Genomic DNA, 21,854 nt, shown 5'->3' with positions numbered 1-21,854 from the left:
TTTAGTTATAAGATTTACCTAATAGGAGAAGGGAAAAGTTATTTAGTAAAAGCTTTTTTTAAAATTGTCAGTCATATCCCTGCCCTAAACATTATTTGAGATGCTCTCAAGGCACCAGTTTGTCATGTCCAGTAACTATCTAATAAAGTATAGCCACCTGATGTAAAGAATAATTAAGATGCTCAACATCACATCTTGAATACCACTGAATAAATGCATCAAACAAGACTAAATTGCTCACTTTGGTTGGGACCTAATATCATGCAATTGTCACTTACATGTTTCATCCCAAGGCAGGTGCACACCAAGAGTAATTAATTTATTTAAGTTCCCTACAGCACCATTCAAAGGACAGTCTGACTGATTTCAATTCAGTTTCCTCCTACCTAGTTGAGCAAGTTCCTATTTGTAGATGCTGAAAATTAGTTCCGTTGTTAGCAAACCAGCATGGGATCTGGTGGTGGTTGTTTTGCAGTTGCAAAATCATTGTTGCTTTGGTGCAGTAGTGGGTTCCACTTACCTTCGCTACTGGTTCGGAACTGTGTGTGTATGCTTTTGTGCCTCCCCCTACGCTTTGTTCACATCTTTTCCCAGGATTGCTGTAAAAGGGCAAATAAGCATATTCTGTTAGAACTTAATCGAATGTGGAGTTTTCTTTGTGATATGTTTTTCTCTTTTTGATTTATGGTTGGCATTTAATAACAAAATGACATGTCCCAAAGTACAAAAAAGCAGTTTCCTAATTACTTGGAAGAATACGATTGTACTGGCCTAAATTTTTGATCAAGAAATGTATTAATTTATTCATTTTAATTTACAGTGTCAAAGTCACAGCCATGGATCCTTTCGTCATCATGGCCACACTTGGCTTAGTTCGTATGAAGATAAAGATCTATCAAAAGAGCATGAGATGCTGCCTTTTGTGGAGGATTACAGTAATTTTGACATTGTCAAAGCAGCCCAGTAGGTTTCTTGAATAACCACATTTATTCTTATACCACAATTATAAAAAGAAATCAAATATTAGCCAAAATATATTTTATAGGAAAGTGTGTGCATATCCTTCCATTGCGGTTGTAAACCATGAGGAAGTTTTTGTACAGATGTAGTTTGTATAATAATATGTTTACCATGATTTGAAATGGCAAAGTGTATAATGTTTTTAAAAACTTTCATTTAAACATGTTAAAAATAAGATCAATATATTTTTATTTCAGTTTTTTGAAAAAAATTGGTTAGCTAATTAGAAATTAGATTAACAAGAAGCTAATGCCAATCTTTTCTACGTAGAGAGAGAAGCATGTAGAACTTTCATGAAATGTAAATGAATAGTTAGCTGAGTAGTTGAATACTAAAGTCATTTAAAGGTACAAATAAGAAAATAGCAGAAGTCTCTTTTAACTAGAGCTCAGTGTGATTTCATGGACCTATCCATGTAATTTTCTTGGCAAAATTATACAGACATAATAATTTCCTTTCTAGGAACATTTCCCCCCACACTTCACCTTATAAGCCTGTTTTTTTCTGGTGTTCTTCTATCCAGTTACTAACCAGATGTGGCCTTGATTATCTTCCAAGTGCAAATAAGGTCAGACAGGTTCTACCACCTCTTAAATATAAAGCAGGAAACTATTTCATAGATTTAGCATAATGGTAATGACTAATAATTAGTGTCAATTGCTAGATACAAATGTGCAGCCTCATTTCAGAAAATCTGGAGTGTTCTGTTAACAAATTTTAATGTACTTCTGAAACTTACATTTTGCTGAACTTATGGCTGAATTTCTTGAAATTAATAGCTCTAACACAGAATAACACAGAATAGCCTAATTATTGTTTTACAAGATGCACTAAGGCAAAACTAAAATCACATTGTGTCTTAAACTTACTGATGAATTTTTGAAAATTCTGAATGTCAGAATATTGTTCTCAACTTTTGAGTTTTGGAATATTGATTCTTGCTTCCTTTAGTTTTAATATTTTTTAAAATAACCAAGCAACATGTATTATGTCACTATTCAATACAACGTCTCAAGCATTTTTAGGTTGGGATGTCTATGAGGATCTTTTGTTTATTTTTGTCAGTTTTGTTTATTTTTGAGTCAGTTTTGATTCCTGACACTAAATGGACAAGTATGTGGACACTACATGAAATTTTCTTTGCCACCTTTTTTTGGAAGTGGTTTACCATTGCAAAATAATTTAGCTCATTTCATGCGTAAGGAAAGGGTCAGATTCATTGTCCTTTAGTTTGTATTCCAGTGCCTTTAATCATTACACCAAGCTAATTTTGTTGTGAGAAATAATTATGCTAAACCTCAACCTATTATAAAAAATAATACATATAATATCCTGTCACGACACCATCTTAAACTACATTCCAACCAGTGTAATAGTAGAGACATAAACATCCAGAGTTTTTTATAACCATCTAAATTCATGTTTTTATTTCAGATATGGTCTGTTAGAGCGATGTCGAGAATTGGTAGAAGCAGGATATGATGTAAGGCAGCCAGACAAAGAAAATGTGACCCTTCTTCATTGGGCAGCAATCAATAATAAGTTGGATCTTGTAAAGTAAGTTGTCAATAGATGAATTTATCAGACTTTATGAGCAAAAGAAGGCTTGACTAGTATAGAAACAGAGGCAAAGAAGTACAGTAATGGTGTACATTGCAGTCAATGTAACAGCAGGGCGAATGGCAGCAGGTAGTTGGGCAGAGATGGGTGGGCAGAATTGAAATGGAGGCAGAGAAGTCAGTCCCTTATCTCATTGAAAATTGTAGCTGGGAGAACCCAAGCTGGATGGGTCCTTGGGTAACAACTGGTAGGATGGTGGTACCTCAGTACTTGTCATTAATTGGTTATGGGAGGTGCGATGAGTACTAAAAATGACAAGTACCAAACAAACCACATGACTTACATGACCCTTTGTTTAGGCTGGGAAGAACTTTCTATGTCAGGGTTCCAAGTAACACCCCCAAAGAAAGAAGACTCCGAAGCTTGAAGTTCCTCAAAGTTCCATTTTATTAGAGATATCATATTGGCATATCTGGGAAAACCCAAATCTGAAAGCTTCCAGGTTTTCCCTATCCAAAAGAAAGTTCAAGTCCCTGCCCAGCACCCACATATCCATCACATGGTCCAATCAAAGCATTGTCCTAACTGAGGATGCCTCCCAGTCACACCCCTCCAGGTGTGAGAAAGGAATGTTGTTATGACTATATATCACCTCTGCTCCATACAATCCCCCCTCCCAGTTTACCACAGGAAGAAATATGGCAGGCCTGAAGGCCCAATGGAAAAGATGGCTTCCAAGCCTGACATTCTGTCTGTCCCTTTTCCTATGTCGGCCACTTCCCAACATGGCTGATTTCCAGTCCATTCTGCATGGCCATCCTCTTCTTCCAGTGCAATGCATCAAGTATCAAACAAACAATGAGTACTGGGACAACATTTCCACATCAAAATGAGTTGAGAATCAAATTCGATGAGTTTTGAAGCAGTTGAGTGCCAACTGTATTATCTATTAAGACTACCGTTTTAATAGATTTGTCAAAATTATTTTGTGATTTTCTAATATTTCTCTATGATATGCATACATATTTAATAATAAAGGGATTTTGATTACACAGCTGACAAAACTCTGTTATAGAAAAGTATACTATACTATCAAATATTAAACCATTTCATTTCTAAAAATATTGTGCATAAAAAAGTCAGAGAAAAATCCACTTTCAGAAGAAACTTTCAATCAAACTTAGTATACAGGTAATCCTCATTTAGTGACCACAGTTGGGACTGACAACTCCATAGTCACTAAAGACAAAATCATGTGAGTGCAACTTATGATTTTAAGATTTAATTGAATCTGGAATTTAATTTCCAGATTCTCCATTAACTCTGCTTGTTGCAAGCCAGTTGGGAAGCATGCAAATGGCAATCCTGTGACTGCAGAACAGTGCGATGGTTGTAAACGCAAGGATTGGTTGCATTGTCATAACTTCATACAGTTACTAAACAAAATAGACAGTAGGCAAAGATTATCTGTATATGTCTTATGTAAAAGGCTTTCCTTAAATGTTAACAGTGCAGTTTCTCTCCATTTCTCTGTTTATATACACTAAATTCATCATGTATTTGTAAAACAACTTTCTTTTGTTATCACACAGGTATTTTATCTCCAAAGGTGCAGTAGTAGATCAACTAGGAGGAGATTTAAATTCAACTCCACTTCATTGGGCAATTAGGTATGAAGCAAATCTTTATTTTGATTATTTAAATAATTACAGTCAACTGTATGCTATTGTGATAACATTAGGGCAAACTGAAGTTTTGATTATGTGAGAGTGACTTTAAACTTGCATCTTTCATCTCACCGTCAAAAATTTGCTTAAATGGGATTTTAGGTCAATCTAGAGTTTTGTACTTTAACATAAAAAAAACGGGGCTGGGAAATAAAAGGCACTCAGTTGTTAAGAAGACTGTCAGAAGAAGAAATGAACATCAGGAAAACCTCGTCAATGCTCTGAGAAGTTTCATGCTGCTATCTTGCAAGCCAAACATTTTCCCATGTTCCTGTCTTTCATACCAACTACAGATGGTCTTTGCTTAATGACCCTAATTGGGACCAGAATTTCTATCGTTAAGCAAAGCAGTTGTTAGGCAAAACATCAACCGCTTAGCAACAGCAGTTCCAGTAGATCCAGTTGCAGTTGTGAGATAGGACTGTTCTGTTGTTAGACCAGTCGTTAGGCTTCGCTTGCCCTTGCCCTTACCTGCCAATCCTCACCACCCGCAAGTAACCTTTGCCCTCTTCCTCCCGCTATTGCTGGAGGAAGACTGCGTCAAGAACAAATAGGGAGTCTGAGGATACGTTCTGTTGATGCTGGACTTGACTGCATTCTTCATTGAATCCTGCAAGGCAGGTTTCCAGGACAACTTTTAATATGCGCTTCAGAGCACGCACCAGACACATGCCTGGAAAATCTGTGAGGGGTCCTTGGTGCTCTCTGAGTTTGTTTGTTTTCTTGCAGATGTTTCATTACATAAAATCACTGTAACGTAAGATCATCAGCGCTAGCAAACTAACAACCAAGCTCAGGGAGCACCAAGGATCCTTCACCCTGAATGTCTGTTTAAAGAAAATGATTTTTACCAATTTGTGGAAATTTAATATGGAAGGCACTTGTAAGGCAAGGCATTCCAGAGCATAGGGTCCAATATGCTTTTGGCCCATGCTTCTTTTTGTTTACAGAGGGATGTTAAAGAGATCAGGAATATTTAGCAAGCAGGGCACTTCCTCTTAAAGAATGGGTTTTTACTCTTAACAAACTTGGTTTTTTTCATGTATGCATGTGTGCTATCCAAATACAGATTCTAACGTATCAATTGGAGTACAGTAGTTCAATCAGGAAAACCTTCCCTACTGGAACTAGATTGGGAAGAGAAGTGATATGGTGGGAATGGAATAGAGCCAAGCCAAGCCATTAGAAAACTGAGAACAAAAGCCACTCCCTACTAGCACTGATGATGTTACCTAGTTAGGTTAATGAAACTTCTGCAAGAAAACAAGCAAGCTCAGAAAGCACCAAGGACCCCTCATTTCAACCCTGAGCTACAAATATTCTCCTTTATTGGAAAAATCTGTTTGTGGACTTCAGCGTGCTGGAAGCTGGTGGCCCTTTGCAAGACTTTGCAGGAGGAAAACTGGATCAAGAGCAAGCACAGGGCCTCTGCCAGTACTAGGCTCACCTTAGTTCTTGCTGAAACCTGCCCTCATCATTCCACTTTGTCCAATTCTGCCACCCCACCACCACTTGCTGCCTCCTCCACAGCTGGATGCATCACCTGTGCTCGCTGCATGCTGCACCCTTGCCCAGCTCCTGGATCATGGGCCAGTAGCAGGAATAATAAGACAATGGGTTGGAGGTGGCAGGGGGCAGCAGGTTCTGTGGCGGAGTGGAGGGCAGCCAGAAGGGCAGAGATGGGGCTGATAGATGCATGGGTGGATTTGAAGTTTGTGTGGATAGGTTTGTAAGTGCCCAAATTTTAATCACAGGAATGTGGGGTACTGCAAAGGCTGGAACTTTTAAGACTGGTCATAACTACCGATTCACTACTATTGTAAGATAAAATGGTTGCTGAACAAATGATTTTTAAGTGAGGACTACCAGTATTCAGTTAAATTGATTTCTCAGGCTTTATGTGTAACTTACTGTGCAAATAGTCCTTGACTTACAACAGTTCATTTAGTGAACTTTCGAAGTTACAATGGCACTAAAAAAAGTGACTTATGACCATTTTTAACACTTACGACTGTTGCACCATCTCAAGGTTATGTGATCAAAATTCAGATGCTTGGCACTGACTCATATTTAGGATGGGAGTGGGTTAATGCAAAGAATGTAGGGGAAGTTGTGAGGTCCTGTGTGTTCCACTATTTGTCACTTAAGACACCTCCAGCTTTGTCTCAACCAGATATGATCCACCTTCATCTGGATCTTACTCAGAATGGCTGGAATGAATTTCTAATGAACAACAGAACAACATTTTTTGTTTCACACACCCTCCTATTTTTATATAAAGCTGGGATTTGACTTGGCTATTACTAGTTTTAGGCTGACACTTAAAAAACAATCACAAATTTAGAGCTGAAACAATTTCTTATGTGTTTGTTCCATAACATTACTTTCCTTTTTTTCTTAATTTTTAAAAAAGAAATTATTTTCACACTATATTTAATTGTTGTAAAGTAGCTCAAACATACTCTGGTTGCCATCGTTCCATTATTAAGATATATTTGCTTTTGTTAACTTTCATTCTCACTCTGAAATTTAAATGTAAATTCTAAAATTTAAAGCCCCCTTGTGGACATGTATTAGTGTTTCTTTTTAATTAGAAATAATATTATAATATTGTTGTGTCTTTATAAGAAAATGTTTTAAAATTAAAAGCACTCTCTCTTTCTAGGCAAGGGCATTTATCTGTGGTCATATTGTTGTTAAAATGTGGAGCAGATCCAACTCTTATTGATGGAGAAGGATACAGCAGCCTGCATTTAGCTGTTCTTTTTCAACACATGCCTATCATAGCTTACCTCATATCAAAGGGTCAGGTATGTGACTTTATGCAATGATGTAATTAATCATGTAGCAGGCATTAATACTTATGTGCTAATACTTTAACTTCCATGAACATTACATTTTATAACTGCACAGGTTCAAATATTTCTTGCATATTTAGTTACTTAAGAATTTCCACTCCAAATGGCTGTTATTGGCATACTCCAAAAATAAGAATGAAAAGAAACAGAACAAACAGAATAGAGTGTCAGCGGTACAGGTAGTCCTTGACTTCCATCCATTTGAGCCTAACATTTTCTTTGCTAAGCAAAGACAGTTGAGCTTTGCTCCATTTTATGACCTTTCTTGCCACAGTTGTTAAGTGTTAAGTGAATCAGTGCAGGTTTTTAAATCAGCAACATGGTTGTTAAGTGAATCTGACTTCCCCATTGACTTTGCTTGTCAGATGTTTGTAAAATCATGTGATCATGTGACCCTGGGATACTACCATACTCATAAGTACATTATAGTCGCTAAGCACTTTAAATTTTGATCATGTGACCATGGGGATGCTACAGCTGTTATTAACTATGAAAAACTCTCACTTTTTAGTGTCACCGTAACTTCAAACGGTCACTAAACAAATGGTTGTAAGTTGAAGACTACTTTTAATGGCACCTTTGAGCAAGAGCAGATCCTAGTATTTCTAATACCTTTAGAACCAGGTGTTCACTTCTATTCAGAGATGCATTAGAAAGGTGGTGATCTGAATATTCAGGGAGAAACTATTCCACAAGAGGAACGCTAGCATTAAGAAATCTCTCCTGTGATCTTACTGAACTCCTTAGGGCAGCAGTCCCCAATCTTTTTGGCACCAGGCACCCGGTCCCACCGCTCACTTCCAGCTGTGCATCCCGGTTCCTAATAGGCACAGAATACGGGTCCTTGGCCCAGGGGTTTGGGACCCCTGCCTTAGGGGACAGGCTCCTCAGGAAGATCTCTGTCAAGGATCTTATAGGCAGATTCATATTGGGATATTGGGATGTCAGCCAGTATTGTAATACTGAAAAATACTTTTAAAAGTTGATTGTTTAAAATGCTGCAAAGTTCTATGTTATGGTCGTAGAGGCCTATGGACCATTATTAAAATAAACTGGAAGGCACCTGGGCCATATGAAAGTACTACTAAATTATGGATTAGTCATGAAACCCAGAACATTAATTGAATTCATTGCATTTGCATCCGTTTATGGCTTCAGTTGCTGGTTGCTAGTTTATTCCATTTCCTGAAATGTTAATATTTTCTCATATTTAGAGTGTAGATATTACTGACCACAATGGATATACCCCTCTTATGCTGTCAGCCCACAAAGTAATTGGGTGAGTAATGATTGCGATGCTCGATTCAGTGAGAATTTCTAAAGGATATGCAGAAGATTGCTGTTCTTTCATGAAAGCAAAACAAGTTACATTGTTTGTTACCAAAACAGTTTCCTCAGCTGTAAAATCCCTGAAATAAAACTTTTATAAAATACATAACAGAGCTACAACAATATGACATTGAGGAAAGAATTTATCTTTATTCCACGCTAACTTCTGCATTGCAAAGGAAATCATTTTGATAGGTTAATTCAAATAATTCTTCTTTTTTTCTTATTTAGTTTTCATATTTTTTGGATAAAATTTAGAGTTTTGGAAACATCTTTGTAAGATAAAGTTTACAGTGTAGAAAAATTTCCCCTACCACATCTTAGAATATTACGATATTGGACTACTTTGTTGAACTATTTGCTAAGGACTCTAGCTATTTCATACACGCTTTGTTTCCATCCAAATACTTTTGTTACCTCATACCACAATCAGCCTTTAACTCCACATTCACCCAACACAATCCATAATTCAAGCCTCTTTACATCATCATACCATTCTCCATAGTCTATAAATGTAAACTGTACTAACTTTCTTATATTCATATATTCTCAATAACCAGCTGCAGAGCAAAATCTGGCCTGCTTTCTCCCTGGCAGGATTTCATTTTCCAGGTTGTATTCATTATCACCTCTTGTACCTTTGCAATCAGAATTCTGCCAAATATCTTCCCTGGTACACTTAACTAAGCCCTGTAAGTAACTGTGCATTTATTCTTGCTTTTTTCCCTTTTCTTTTTTATAATGAACAATAACAACATTTTTTCAGTCATTAGAGACAGATACAATCTTAATATGCATGTTAAACAAGTTGTAAATTATTCCACAAACAAACCACACCTATATTTTAACATTTCTTCAATTGCTCTATTTACATCTGTAGTCTTAACATTATTCAGCATTCTCACAACATTTATTGTTTCATTTCCTTCATGGGTTTTGTTCTGTTTTTTGGATGTTAGCATGTATGGTATTTATTTCAGTTCTGCTCTTTGATACATTGCTGTTATTGCTGTATGGATTTCAAATGTTTCTCCTCGTTTCAATTTCATTCCAAATAATTTTAGCCCTTTTATTTTTAATTCCATTCATTCTACTGAAAGACTTGTTTAACTCTTTTCACCCACTTATAACACATTTTTTTAAAATTTTCATCAACATTGCTCTGCATTTTCCATGCTCTTTAAATCTTACCCATTCCTTGTTCTCTTTCATCACATTCTTTTAACTTTCTTTTCCTCCTTATACAAATTCTTCATCTCCTCATTTTGCAACATTCTTTAATATGCATTTTCTCATTCATATCCCGATACATTTTATAGTTCTTGCAACATATAAATATGCAATTATTACTCTTGTATTTTGTCTTAAGTATCAATATGGCAGGTTTGCTATTACAATATGGAAATAAATTATCCAAATGTTATCTTATTAAAAGTTGAATATCTTTGCTGTTCTAACTTGTACATTTTTATTTACATGAAGGCGGGAACCTACTCAGTTTCTAGTAAAGTTTAATCCATCTGTCAACGCTGTGGACAATATAGAAAAGAACACTGCTTTGCATTGGGCTATTATAGCAGGAAATGTTAATGCTGTAGATGTACTGCTAGAAGCTGGATCCAGTCTGGATATCAAAAATGTCAAGGTATTATTCCATTTTCATTATTAAAAGATCCTTCTGGGTATCAGAATTTTAGGTAATATCAAAAGGGTTGTTGTTGGGAGGGAAATAGGAGGAAGGAGTATTATGGGTATTATGTTCATAACCTTAGTTTTCATTGCAAAGTCTACAGCAGTGTCCCCCAACCTTTTGGATATCAGGGACCGGTTCTGTGGAGAGAGATTTTTCCGGGACATGAGGGCGCATGATTTCATGCGCTGCCTGCATCCTGCAGATGGAGCTTTACTTGTTTCCACACCTCAGGGGGTTGGGGATCCCTGGTCTACAGAGTAGTCTGGCTGCCAGCAGTTAATAGTACTTTTAGTTCATGCTAAAATTCCATTTTTAAATTGTTTAATTAAATCAGGATAGTTTTAAGACCTTCAGAATAAATATGCTTTAAAAATATAGTTTGTATTGCTGTTAATCTTTAATTACTAGAATATACAATCTAATTTTAATTTGGGAAGCTATGATTGTATGTAAAAGGTGATTATATTATAATAGCTCATCATTTTGTCATTTAAATATAAGCATTTTATTTATGAATCTTCTACCTACTGCAGATTTTAAACATTGCTGTAGGCTTCTGAATGTGAAATATATATGCAACATTATTGTGCTTTTTCAGGTTTCATAGTAATAAGGTAGGATTTTAAAATAAAGCAGCCCAAAGATATGTTTTGTATTTCATACTGTTTTTTAAAATAATGTTGTTTTTGCCTAAGGGACAAAGACCACTTGACCTTGCTCTTCAAACTAAAAACCGCATAATTATTCACATACTTCGTGAAGAAGAAAAAATTCAAATTAGAAGAACATCAGTGTTTTTGAGGTTTCTGGAAAAAAATGAGGTATCGTAAACTGAAACAAATAATGAAATGAAATTTTCTAGATAAGAATTGATGTTGAGTATATTATTGACCATAATAAGTTTTAACTAAAACCAAAAAAGATATTTCAGATAGAAATGGTAGCAATTCACAAAAAAATAGTTTTGGAATCTCTTGGTAGAGTCACCATTAAAGAATAAGTGGCAGAATATAAATGAGGAAAGCAAAGAATAAAGGCAGATGAGGAAAAGAGTTTGTGTGGAGTATAAGGAATTGATAGTCAATATATCCAAAACTGCTATGGAAAGGTTTCACTTAATTCAACAGTGAAAAAAGTAAGGTTCTACATTTATGCAAGAAAAACAAAATGCACAGGTACAGTATATGTGGTACCTTGCTCAATAGTAGTAACTGTGAGAGGGATCTTGGAGTCCTAGTGGACAACCATTTAGATATGAGCCAGCACTGTACAGCAGCTGCCAAAAAACCCAACACAGTTCTGGGCTGCATAAACAGAGGGATAGAATCAAGATTACGTGAAGTGTTAATACCACTTTATAATGCCTTGGTAAGGCTGCACTTGGAATACTGCATTCAGTTTTGGTCGCCACGATGTAAAAAAGATGTTGAGACTCTAGAAAGAGTGCAGAGAAAAGCAACAAAGATGATTAGGGGACTGGAGGCTAAAACATATGAAGAATGGTTGCAGGAACTGGGTATGTCTAGTTAAATGAAAAGAAGGACTATGGGTGTCATGATAGCAGTGTTCCAATATCTCAGGGGTTGCCACAAAGAAGAGGCAGTCAAACTATTCTCCAAAGCACCTGAGGGTAGAACAAGAAGCAATGGGTAGAAACTAATCAAGGAGAGAAGCAACTTAGAACTAAGGAGAAATTTCCTGACAGAACAATTTATCAGTGGAACAACTTGCATGCAGAAGTTGTGAATGCTCCAACTGGAAAAATTTCCACTGGAAATTTTTAAGATGTTGGATAACCATTGGTCTGAAGTGGTATAGGGTTTCCTGCCTAAGCAAAGGGTTGGAGTAAAAGACCTCCAAGGTTCCTTCCAACTCTGTTATTCTATTCTAAATCCCTTGAAGCAGCAACTCCATTCATTCCCTTTTGGTAGTAACAACGAAAAAATAAGAAATACATCCTTAACTCTATTTATTTTGCTGCAAAACCAGCCTGCTCTGTTTCTATTTCATTTGACATTATACATACTACTACTCAGCTGGTGCTTTTGCCTGACCCTTTTTCATTCCAGATTTTTTAAAAAAATATGTACTTATGTTTAAAATAGATAGGGAGATGTGTTTTAAGGTATTTAGGAACTAGATCAAGGAAATAACAAAATAATTTAACAAGCTTTGTTACATACATTCGTTAAATATTTGCAGGTCTTAAGAAATTGATTACATTATATTTTGCATGTTTTTAAAACTTTAATAATAATTATCTTATTCTGTTTTTGTCAGTGCCGAAGGTGTTCAAGTAGTGCTCCAGATGCAATCCCAAAACATCTGGAGCAGGGGTGTCAAATTCGTGGCCCGTGGGCTGGATGCATCATGTGCTGACCACGCCTACCCCCGGTTTAGCAAAAGGGGGGAAAGTTGTGATAAATCATGTGACAACAACATGACACCTTGAGTTTGATACCCCTGATCTGGAGCAACACTTGAATATCACTGACTTTGACAAAATCACTATCAGTCAATTGCAAAGACAACTTTATTTAGAACAGCTTACATCCTGTGTCAATACCATCAAACAACATGTGCTTATTCCATTTCCTAAGGAAGGAGTCAATAGGTGCAGCCAAATCCAGTCTAAACATCTAGCTGACTGCGTGACTAACAATAATAGTAATAATATGGAAAGAGGACAGCAGTTAATTCTGCGACAGAGCCAAAGTGAAATATCACATTTAGCAGAAATTAGTTTTCAGATTTATATAAGAGGCTTCTATGTAAGTCTGAGAGATCTGAGGGAACCCTCTTCCACATACTTTATTTTTGCTCAATTTTTCTCATTTTCTAATGAAGTTTTTTTTTTTTTTCATTTTGCTTTATTTAGTTCTTGCTAATGTTTGGCTCATCATTGCTATTGATATGGACAGTAGGATATGTAGCAACCTTAAATTCTGACTCATGGCTGTTGAAAGGAACCTTGCTGATGTTCATGTTGATTACTCTGTCTTTCTTTGGAAGGTAAGCATATCTAGTTTTCTTAAATTTATTTATGTAACATGTAGTATATTCTTTTCTTGGTTCCTGGAGATGAAATCAAAAGGGAAGGATAGAATTAATTCTACTTTTAGCTTGAAGACTGAGCTTAACGTTTTTATCCTGTCCCATGGAGGAAACATCTTCCCTTCAGTCTTATATACATTCTTCTTGGGGAAGCAGTAGTTTTCCTTTAGTTTCTTCCACACAAAAGCATCTCCTTGGCAGCTATATACCAGCTAATCAACATGCCAGCAGGAAACCACCTTCAGGAGAGCCACAAGCTAAATTAGGAGAATGACCCAGGAAATGGAGGAGGACTGACTGAAAAACCTGACAGGACAGAACATGGACAAGGCAAGTGCCAATGTCATGTTTAAGCCTTTATGCAACAGAGAACTGAAAACCTGTCAAAATTCCACCTCTCCCCCCCACTCACTTGTCAGAGTGGGCACCTTAGGGTCTCAACTATGTAGAACTTCCAGAAGCTCTAGACAAAATAGACAAGAAGACAAGCAAGGAGAGAGAATGGCCAGCTGAAAAAGCACAAACCTAATAGTTAGTTTCCCCTAAACAGGAAAGCAGACAAGATGTATTTCCCTTCATTTACTGGATGGTTGGAGAATGCATTGCCTTCTCACAGCTAGCAAAATGCTGCTGTCTCCCTATGTGACAACACCTTCTCCAAGGAGGAGGGGTGACTGACAGCACCCTTAACAATGAAAATATACTATTAATAGAAATTTGTTGGGCAAATTCTTCTATAATATGTTATAAAATATTTGATTTTGCAAATGCAGATTTTGCACTACATTTTGTCACTAAAAGTGCTATAACCTTTTACACTGACCCCACTCTGTTCAGTGGGTATGGATGTCCATGAGGGAAATTGTAGCTAAACGGCATAGTGTTGCCACATAATCTTCATTTATTTATCAATTTTGTATGCTGCTGTAATCACAAAAAAAGATTCGGCATAGTGACTGAAACTTATATTTTCAATTTACCTCATTGGCATCATGCACAGTATGAGCAACAATATTTTAATGTCCTTAAAATTTCTGCCAGATGCTTGTGGCTTATAAATCTGTTTCCTGTCTGTTTCATCTCTGGTAACCAAGAACAATAGCTAGACTTAAAATAATACACTTTCTGATCAACAGAAGATGCTTAGGAGGGAAAGAAGATTAAGATCGTAGCCTCAAGAGTCAACATGCAGGTTAATTCATTGTGCTGGTACATAATGTTTTTCCATTTTCAAACAGACTTCCAAATACAACTTTTTGTTGTGACAATGGAATGTAAAATAAAGGAGAAGTTAAAACACAACCAGCTAAAGTCAATACATGAGGGCAAGTTTCCTCTGAGGACAGGAAGCTTCTTTTCAATTAAAAGGGGAAATTTAACCTTTTCCAGCTCTTGCTTCCTTTTCCATCAAGTCCATGTTCTGGTGATTAAAAAGTAAATCACAATAGGTAAAAAAAAATACCATCCTTTTATAACCAATGTTCAAGGTTCCAACGAAAATGCTTAGAATAGAATTTTTTATTGGCCAAGTATGATTAGGCACACAAGGAATTTGTCTTGGTGCATATGCTCTCAATGTACATAAAAGAAAAGATATGTTCATCAGGAATCATAAGGTATAACACTTAATGATAGTCATAGGGTACAAATAAGCAATCAGGAAACAATATTAATATAAATCGTAAGGATACAAGCAACAAAGTTACAGTGATACAGTCATAAGTGGAAGGAGATGGGCGATAGGAACGATGAGAAGATTAATAGTAGTGCAGACTTAGTAAATAGTTTGACAGTGTTGAGGGAATTATTTGTTTAGCAGAGTGATGGCTTTTGGGAAAAAACTGTTCTTGTCTCTAGTTGCTTAGTTAAAACATTCTATCCTGAGTCATCTTAGCAGCAGTTTAGCTTCCAAGACACTGTCCAAGATCCTTTTCATACATTGTGTTTTCTAAACAGAAATCACTTCCAAACGTATGAAATCCCTATTTTAGATGTTATAATTATGAAACTATTTATTTCATATTGGGTAAATATATTACGATAGTGACCAGATATGTCTTTCTAGTGTGCATGCACCCATTGTAGTTCCAGAAAATCCTGCATGCAAATAAATGGGTTTATGTATTCTCTCTCCTTTGTGTTCTAACTTTCATTTTGTCACAAACCAAGAAGGTTTTTGAAGTTATGTAAACATAGGTATTTTTTTTCCAAATTCTTACATGCAATATTATAGCTATTACAGAAATATGTTTGGATAAAGAAACTTAATTCATCAGAGAAGTTCATGTACTGAACATTCGTAAACGTTACTTGGCATGTTTATGTCTAATAGTGGGTAAATTTAGACAGCAACTCTTTCTCAGCTTAACCTACTTCACAGGGTTTTTCTTATGCTCTAAAATTAGGTGATATCCTATATATGCCAAAGATAAATGGGTATAAATGTACTAAATAAACTAAATACTTTTAAATGTTCCATTTAGGTTGTTCATAGGATTCAACACAATAAAATATTTCCCAGTAACGTTTTTGATTAGTTCCATCTTTTGGATATCATGGACCTGTTTCATCTATTTCCTGCCTAATATCCTTTGTTAAAACAATAGTACAGAATGGGGAATTTCTTTACATGTATGTATGTGTGTCTTGATTTTTATAAGGCAATTCACTGGAAATAAATTGTAATATTATATTGTAAGCTCCCATGAAACGTTTAAGGTATTTGCTAAGAAAAAATGAGTTACTGCTAAAAAAAAGTTATTATTTTTATTGATGGCCAATGATCTATATAAACTAAAAAGAAGTAGACTTTTTAAAATGGTGTGCCTGTTCTGCTTTCCTAGCTGGCTGTTAGTGGTGTCTTGATTATTCTTTTCCCATTCTGCCTCTGCCACCTTTTCCATCAATATTATCCTCCACTACATGTCATATCCCCATCCTAATCTTTTCCCTTTGCCACTGTACAGCTTTTGCAGCATCTCCCTCCTCCTCCTCTTCCTCATCACCCAGTAATTGCTAAACTGGCTACTGAGAAACTACAGCTTTAAAAGTACTTCTCTAATAAGAAATCACTAGACAGAAAAGTGCATTGAATTTTAAAATGGAGTGTGGAAGGTGTTTTACTGGTTGGTAAAGCATTTTACTAGCTTGGAGGCGGTTTGGAGGCCATTGAAAGTTTCCTTCTAGGATCTGAGTCTATATTTTAGCCCCAGAATTAACATGGCTGTGTGATTCATTCAGTACTGTAAAATTGTAAAGAAAGATAAAACGCTTATTTGTATTGATTATTTTTCTAGATTACTACCAACAAATCTAGAAAATACATCCACCTTTTTGACAGTATCCTTTTCTACTGACGAGAGGGAAAAGCCATGGCCAATACATGGTTAAAAAATGTACATTACAAAATGTAGATGATTATCAGTAGCAAAGAGATTAACCAAAAAACTGGTACTTGAACCACAGATCACTGTGCTATGTTATCTGCATAAATTAAAAAAAAATAGCCTTTAGCAGACAGCAAATAACATTACAGTACTTCTCAACTTCAAGACGCATTTCCCTGAAGTTGCTGGATAGCATAATCAAGCTTCTTTTCAAGGTGAGATTTCTGTGTGGCCTCAGAACAAGATGTTCTCGTTGTCTTCAAATTTGGTGCAGAGTTGTGTTTTGTAAGTTAAACTCTTTCTGTATTGTTTATTTACTCAATTTTTATACAATATTCACTGGTGTACAACATAACATGAGCATATTAAAATATGTAGTATGAAACAATACTAAGATTAAAACAATTTATATTTTCAATTTAAATTAGTAAAATAGAAAAATATGAACAATATGAAATTCTGTACCTTCTGTACTATACAGTTTTTGGCCCTTTATCCAATTCAGTTTTTTAAAATCACATTTAATAATAAAAATAGAATAGAATAAAAATAATTATTGTTTTAAAGTGGATTTAATCTATTCTGTTAAACAGTATTTTATTATTAATCACCGAAGATAGCATGCTTTTTAATGAGATAATAGGGTTTTTTTATAAATTAATTCATGAGAAATATTTGGGCATATTCCAACTGCCAAAGGCACATAAATCTACTTAGCTCTTGAGAAAGATATCTGGTAATTTTTCAGTCATGGCTTCTGCTTTATGACTTTTAAACATCCTTTTACAAAATTACATTTATTATATTGTTTGATATCCACCCAGCTGACTAAGCTATTAATCATAGTAGGTTTTATGTATCTTCTGAAAAATTAATTGAATCATACTATATAAATAACTAAAGGGGTTCTAAGGAAATAGGTACCTTTTAGATAACACATTTTCTTCAGACTTTTTTTAATATTACATATAAAATAATAAGATTTGTTTTCCTGTGGCTGAACAATTATGTCTCAAACTAAGATATTCTAGTCATACATCAACTTTGGATTTGATAGATTCTCCCAAGGGCCCCTTCATTAAAGAGCCTGGAATTGGAATACTTGACATGCGCTTCATTTTCTTGTATAATCATATTTCCCCCCTCTCTCCAAGGATGGGTGACAAAACTTTTGTCTATTATCTATTGGTGCCTTATTGTACTATTCCTAATTTTTGAGATAGTTTATTTGCTTTGCTCATGCACACCATCCTGGCTGAGTCAGATTGCTGTTTTTTGATCAAATGAGTAACAAAATGTGCTTAATGTGGTTCTTGTAAATTTAAAAGCTTTTTAAAACATGCATTAGAATCTGTTTATTGCCTCTTCCTGCCATGGTGTTATTGCTATTTAACTTTGAAGTATAGCTTGGAGGGCTGTTTATGCACTCTGATATGTGAATTATGGAAACAGAGTCCTTAACTGGAGGCCACATTTTCCAGATATAACTTCACAGCTTCCTTTCTTTTTTGGCATGGTGGGCCTTATCTATTATTTTTACAAAACTGTCAGAACTGATCCTGGATTTATTACAAGTACAGAAGAAGAGATTAAAAAGGTATTTTCATACATTCAACAGTTCTTTTCAAGTACCAGTAATTACAATATAGCAATTGATATTGAAAAGCGATATTTCTCAGCAAATGTGAACATTTGCTATGTTTTTCTCAAAATTCATCAAGTGTTGCGAATGAGACACATTTGGAAAAGTGTTACAGGTAGTCCTCCAACTCACAACCACAATTGAGCCCGAAATTTCTGTTGTTAAGTGAGATATTTGTTAAGTGGGTTTTGCCCCATTTTACGATCTTTCTTGCCTAAGTCAATCACTGCAATTGATAAATTAGTAACCCAGTTATTAAGTGGGAAAGGATTCCCCATTGACTTTGCTTGTGAGAAAGACTGCACATGACTTCACATGACTTCAGGACACTGCACATGACTTCAGGACACTGCAACCGTCATAAATATGAGTCAGTTGCAAAGCATCTGAATTTTGATCACATGATCATGGGGATGCTGCAAAGATTGTAACTGAAAAATGGTCATGGGTCACTTTTTTCAGTGCCATTGTAACTTTGAATGGTCACTGAATGAACTATTGTAAGTCAAGGACTACCTGTACTTTGGAAGCAGAGAAACTTCACACATAAAGGAACAAAGCCAAGCCAGAGTATGGAGGGTCATTATATTGTGTTAGAGAATATCCAGTTTTCATGATTGCTAATGTAACCGTTAATGTCACTGGGCAGTGTACTACAGTGGAAACCTTAAAATATTCTTTGTTTTTGCTTATACAGGTAGTCCTCGGTTAACGACAATCATTGGTGCTGGAATTTCTATCACTACGCAACACAGTCATAAAACACAATATTACATGACCATTCTACTTAGCAGTGGAAATTCTCACTCTTCCAGTTGCCGTTGTTAAGTGAATCCCATTAAGCGTGACATCATATGATTGCCATTTGCAATCCCCTGCTAGCTTCCTCATTGACTTTGCTTGTCAGTGAAGATTGCAAATTGTGATTGTGTGACTGCTGGGTGGTGCAGTGTTGTAATTGTGAGTCAGTTGCTAAGTGCCTGGATAATGCAATGGCCAGAACTTCCAACATAAGTCATAAATACCACTTGTTCAGTGCCATTGTAAATTCAGTGTCGTTAAGTGAGGACCACCTAGTTTGAGTTTCTGAAGTCATGTGTAGGCTTGTTTGACGGAATACGCTCAAGTGACAAAAATGATAAAATTGTGATAGAGTGACAAAATAGTAATAACATGTTTTTGTGACTGGAAAGATCTGAATCTTTACTGACACCAATCTTTCAAATGTTCCTGAATCTATGAATGTGAAAACAAAATTAGGGCAAGATAGTCATTGGGAACTAGGTTGAAATATACTTTAAATAGCTCAGGGTGAGGAAAACTTGTTACTTGTCCTCCAAGAAGTACAAAATTATACAAGTGTCAAATTTTGGACTTCAAGGCAGGCGGACACAATTTGTTTGTGTTTTTTAATAGTAATAATAATATCATTCCATTCAGTATAGGTATGAAGATAAAACACTTTCCTGAAGTGCAAATCCATCCATTCCTCCTCTACACAGAGAGTTTTCAAAAGGGAGCAATAGGAAAGGATTATTTTTGCCTTCTCTTCAGACACATCTTTTCCACATCCACCAAGATTGTTAATTTTATACTATATTTCCTGAACAAAAAACATGCCCACAAATTACTTGGTGGTTAGTTTGTGTGTGTGTTGGGGGTGTCTGGTGTTTGTGCTATATGTATATCCTTAACATTCATAAATAATATAGGAATCATGCATGCCTGGGATCTAGGTTTTTAGAAATAAATTAAATAAGCATGTTAATGATTATTTACTTGCTGCATAGGAGAAATGGACTATTGGAATGCAAGAGTAAAGGAAAGTGATTTGTATTTGAGATTGGGTAACATAAATGTCACAATCACCCCTCTGCTGAAAAATATTATAAAACAGCCCAGTATTTCTAATAGTCCCCACATAGCCGGAGGGTAGGAAAGGATTTTTTTTTTTTAAAAAAAAAGAATGATGTATATTTATTAAGATAATGTTATTTAATATAACTTTTCGGAGTCCTCTTCTGCCTTCCCAGTTACCTAAAGTGGAAAGTATCTTGCATTTACAGCTGTTTGTATATTTTCATATTAATCATTTAAAAAAAACCTATTTTCAGTTAGAATATTATTTATATGCTTGAAATGGACAAGTCTCAATCCCGCTTTAACTGTCATCAACTTCCTGCAATTGTGTTACAGAAATGCATCAAGTCTGTTAAGAGTTCACAGGTCTTAAATTATGATACCCCGAAGCATTGAGATATAAACATATTTGCAAAACCTAATCTGTCTTTCAGAATATTATTAACCTTGGAGAATCTGGCTCTTTGGACTTCAGAACATTCTGCACATCATGTCTTGTAAGTTGAGCAGTGATGCCTTAAAATAATTTGATTTTTTTTAAAGGTTTTTTTTTTTTAACGATAGTAGAGAGGCGTGTTTTTTCAAGTTACTTTTTTGCATTATCACACTTCAGTTTAAACATGAATATAGTGTACTATAATATCAAAACAGAATCTAAAATTTATCTGGTCTGGCACCCTATTAGGGAAGTTTACAGATTTGTTCTTTCTGAAGAGCCTAATTTCATGCTTAGAGGAGGTGCATTTATAATTTGCTCAGGACTGACATCTAACTATTATCTGTATTTTATAATTAACTTTGGGAACTTTTGACTCTGCAGATAGGAGTAAAATTTTAAAAGGAACATGGGTAGCAATGGCTCATTACTACTGAAAAGATTTCTGCTTGTTAGGATTGGCTCACTTGAATTTATTTGTTTTAAAAAATCTACTGGTAGACGCATGATATGAAATTGCCCTTAGTAAGCATAGGAGGTTGCTAAGTCATGAACAATAAAACCAGTTTCACTAATGAAGACTTGAGTGTAATACACTGTCCTTCCTGCTGTGGTTCTTTCAAGCAAATTGCATTGTGTTTTAGGACCAGTCTACCAGTGGTGAAATCCAAATTTTTTTACTACAAGTTCTGTGAGTGTGGCTTGGTGGGTGTGGTGTGGCTTGATGGGCATGGCTTGGTGGGTGTGGCAGGGGAAGGATACTGCAAAATCTCCATTCCCACCCCACTCTGGAACCAGCCAGAAGTGGTATTTGCCAGTTCTCTGAACTACTCAAAATTTCCGTTACCGGTTCTCTGAACTGCTCAAAATTTCCGCTACCGGTTCTCCAGAACCTGTCAGAACCTGCTGGATTTCACCCCTGAGTCCTACCATATTTCAACGAGCATCAAGTGATGAAAGCAGGATCAATATCCAAAGAGCCCTTCAAGATACCTTAAATGCTGATAATAATGAGGAAGCATGTTCCATAATTCAAACATAGTCCTTCTTGCCTTCCTGTATGTTTATTTAGATTTAGCATATCATACCCTTATTGTTAGTCATTCTAATTCACAGCAGTCTATAAAATATATTCATCCATCAAACCACTTTTTCCCATTATGGAATGTCACTGTACTTAAAATTAAAAGTACAGCAACACTCCATAATGTCAATAAATGTTATGTCAACAAAACATTTCTGACCTTGGCTAAATGTAATCAGATGATTTCAGAGCTGTTGGAAGCAGC

At 35.6% G+C, this 21,854-nt stretch overlaps 1 protein-coding gene across 1 annotated transcript in view; it reads left to right on the top strand.

Moving 5' to 3' along the window:
- Window positions 1-21,854, top strand: part of ZDHHC13 (zinc finger DHHC-type palmitoyltransferase 13) — a 31,716-nt gene that overhangs the window by 3,671 nt on the left and 6,191 nt on the right. Inside the window, exons 2-12 of the mRNA XM_070935123.1 lie at window positions 821-963; window positions 2,455-2,577; window positions 4,173-4,250; window positions 6,973-7,117; window positions 8,380-8,444; window positions 9,977-10,139; window positions 10,883-11,008; window positions 13,066-13,199; window positions 15,725-15,820; window positions 18,095-18,224; window positions 20,564-20,626. Coding sequence (XP_070791224.1) covers window positions 821-963; window positions 2,455-2,577; window positions 4,173-4,250; window positions 6,973-7,117; window positions 8,380-8,444; window positions 9,977-10,139; window positions 10,883-11,008; window positions 13,066-13,199; window positions 15,725-15,820; window positions 18,095-18,224; window positions 20,564-20,626 — 1,266 coding nt within the window. The remainder of the gene's footprint in view (window positions 1-820; window positions 964-2,454; window positions 2,578-4,172; window positions 4,251-6,972; window positions 7,118-8,379; window positions 8,445-9,976; window positions 10,140-10,882; window positions 11,009-13,065; window positions 13,200-15,724; window positions 15,821-18,094; window positions 18,225-20,563; window positions 20,627-21,854) is intronic.

Source organism: Pituophis catenifer, unplaced genomic scaffold (genome assembly GCF_029215685.1).
Source record: "Pituophis catenifer annectens isolate HBS135680 unplaced genomic scaffold, rPitCat1.0.hap2 SCAF_1, whole genome shotgun sequence".
In the NCBI taxonomy this organism is placed as follows: Eukaryota; Metazoa; Chordata; class Lepidosauria; order Squamata; family Colubridae; genus Pituophis; species Pituophis catenifer.
This window is presented reverse-complemented; position numbering and strand designations above follow the sequence as displayed.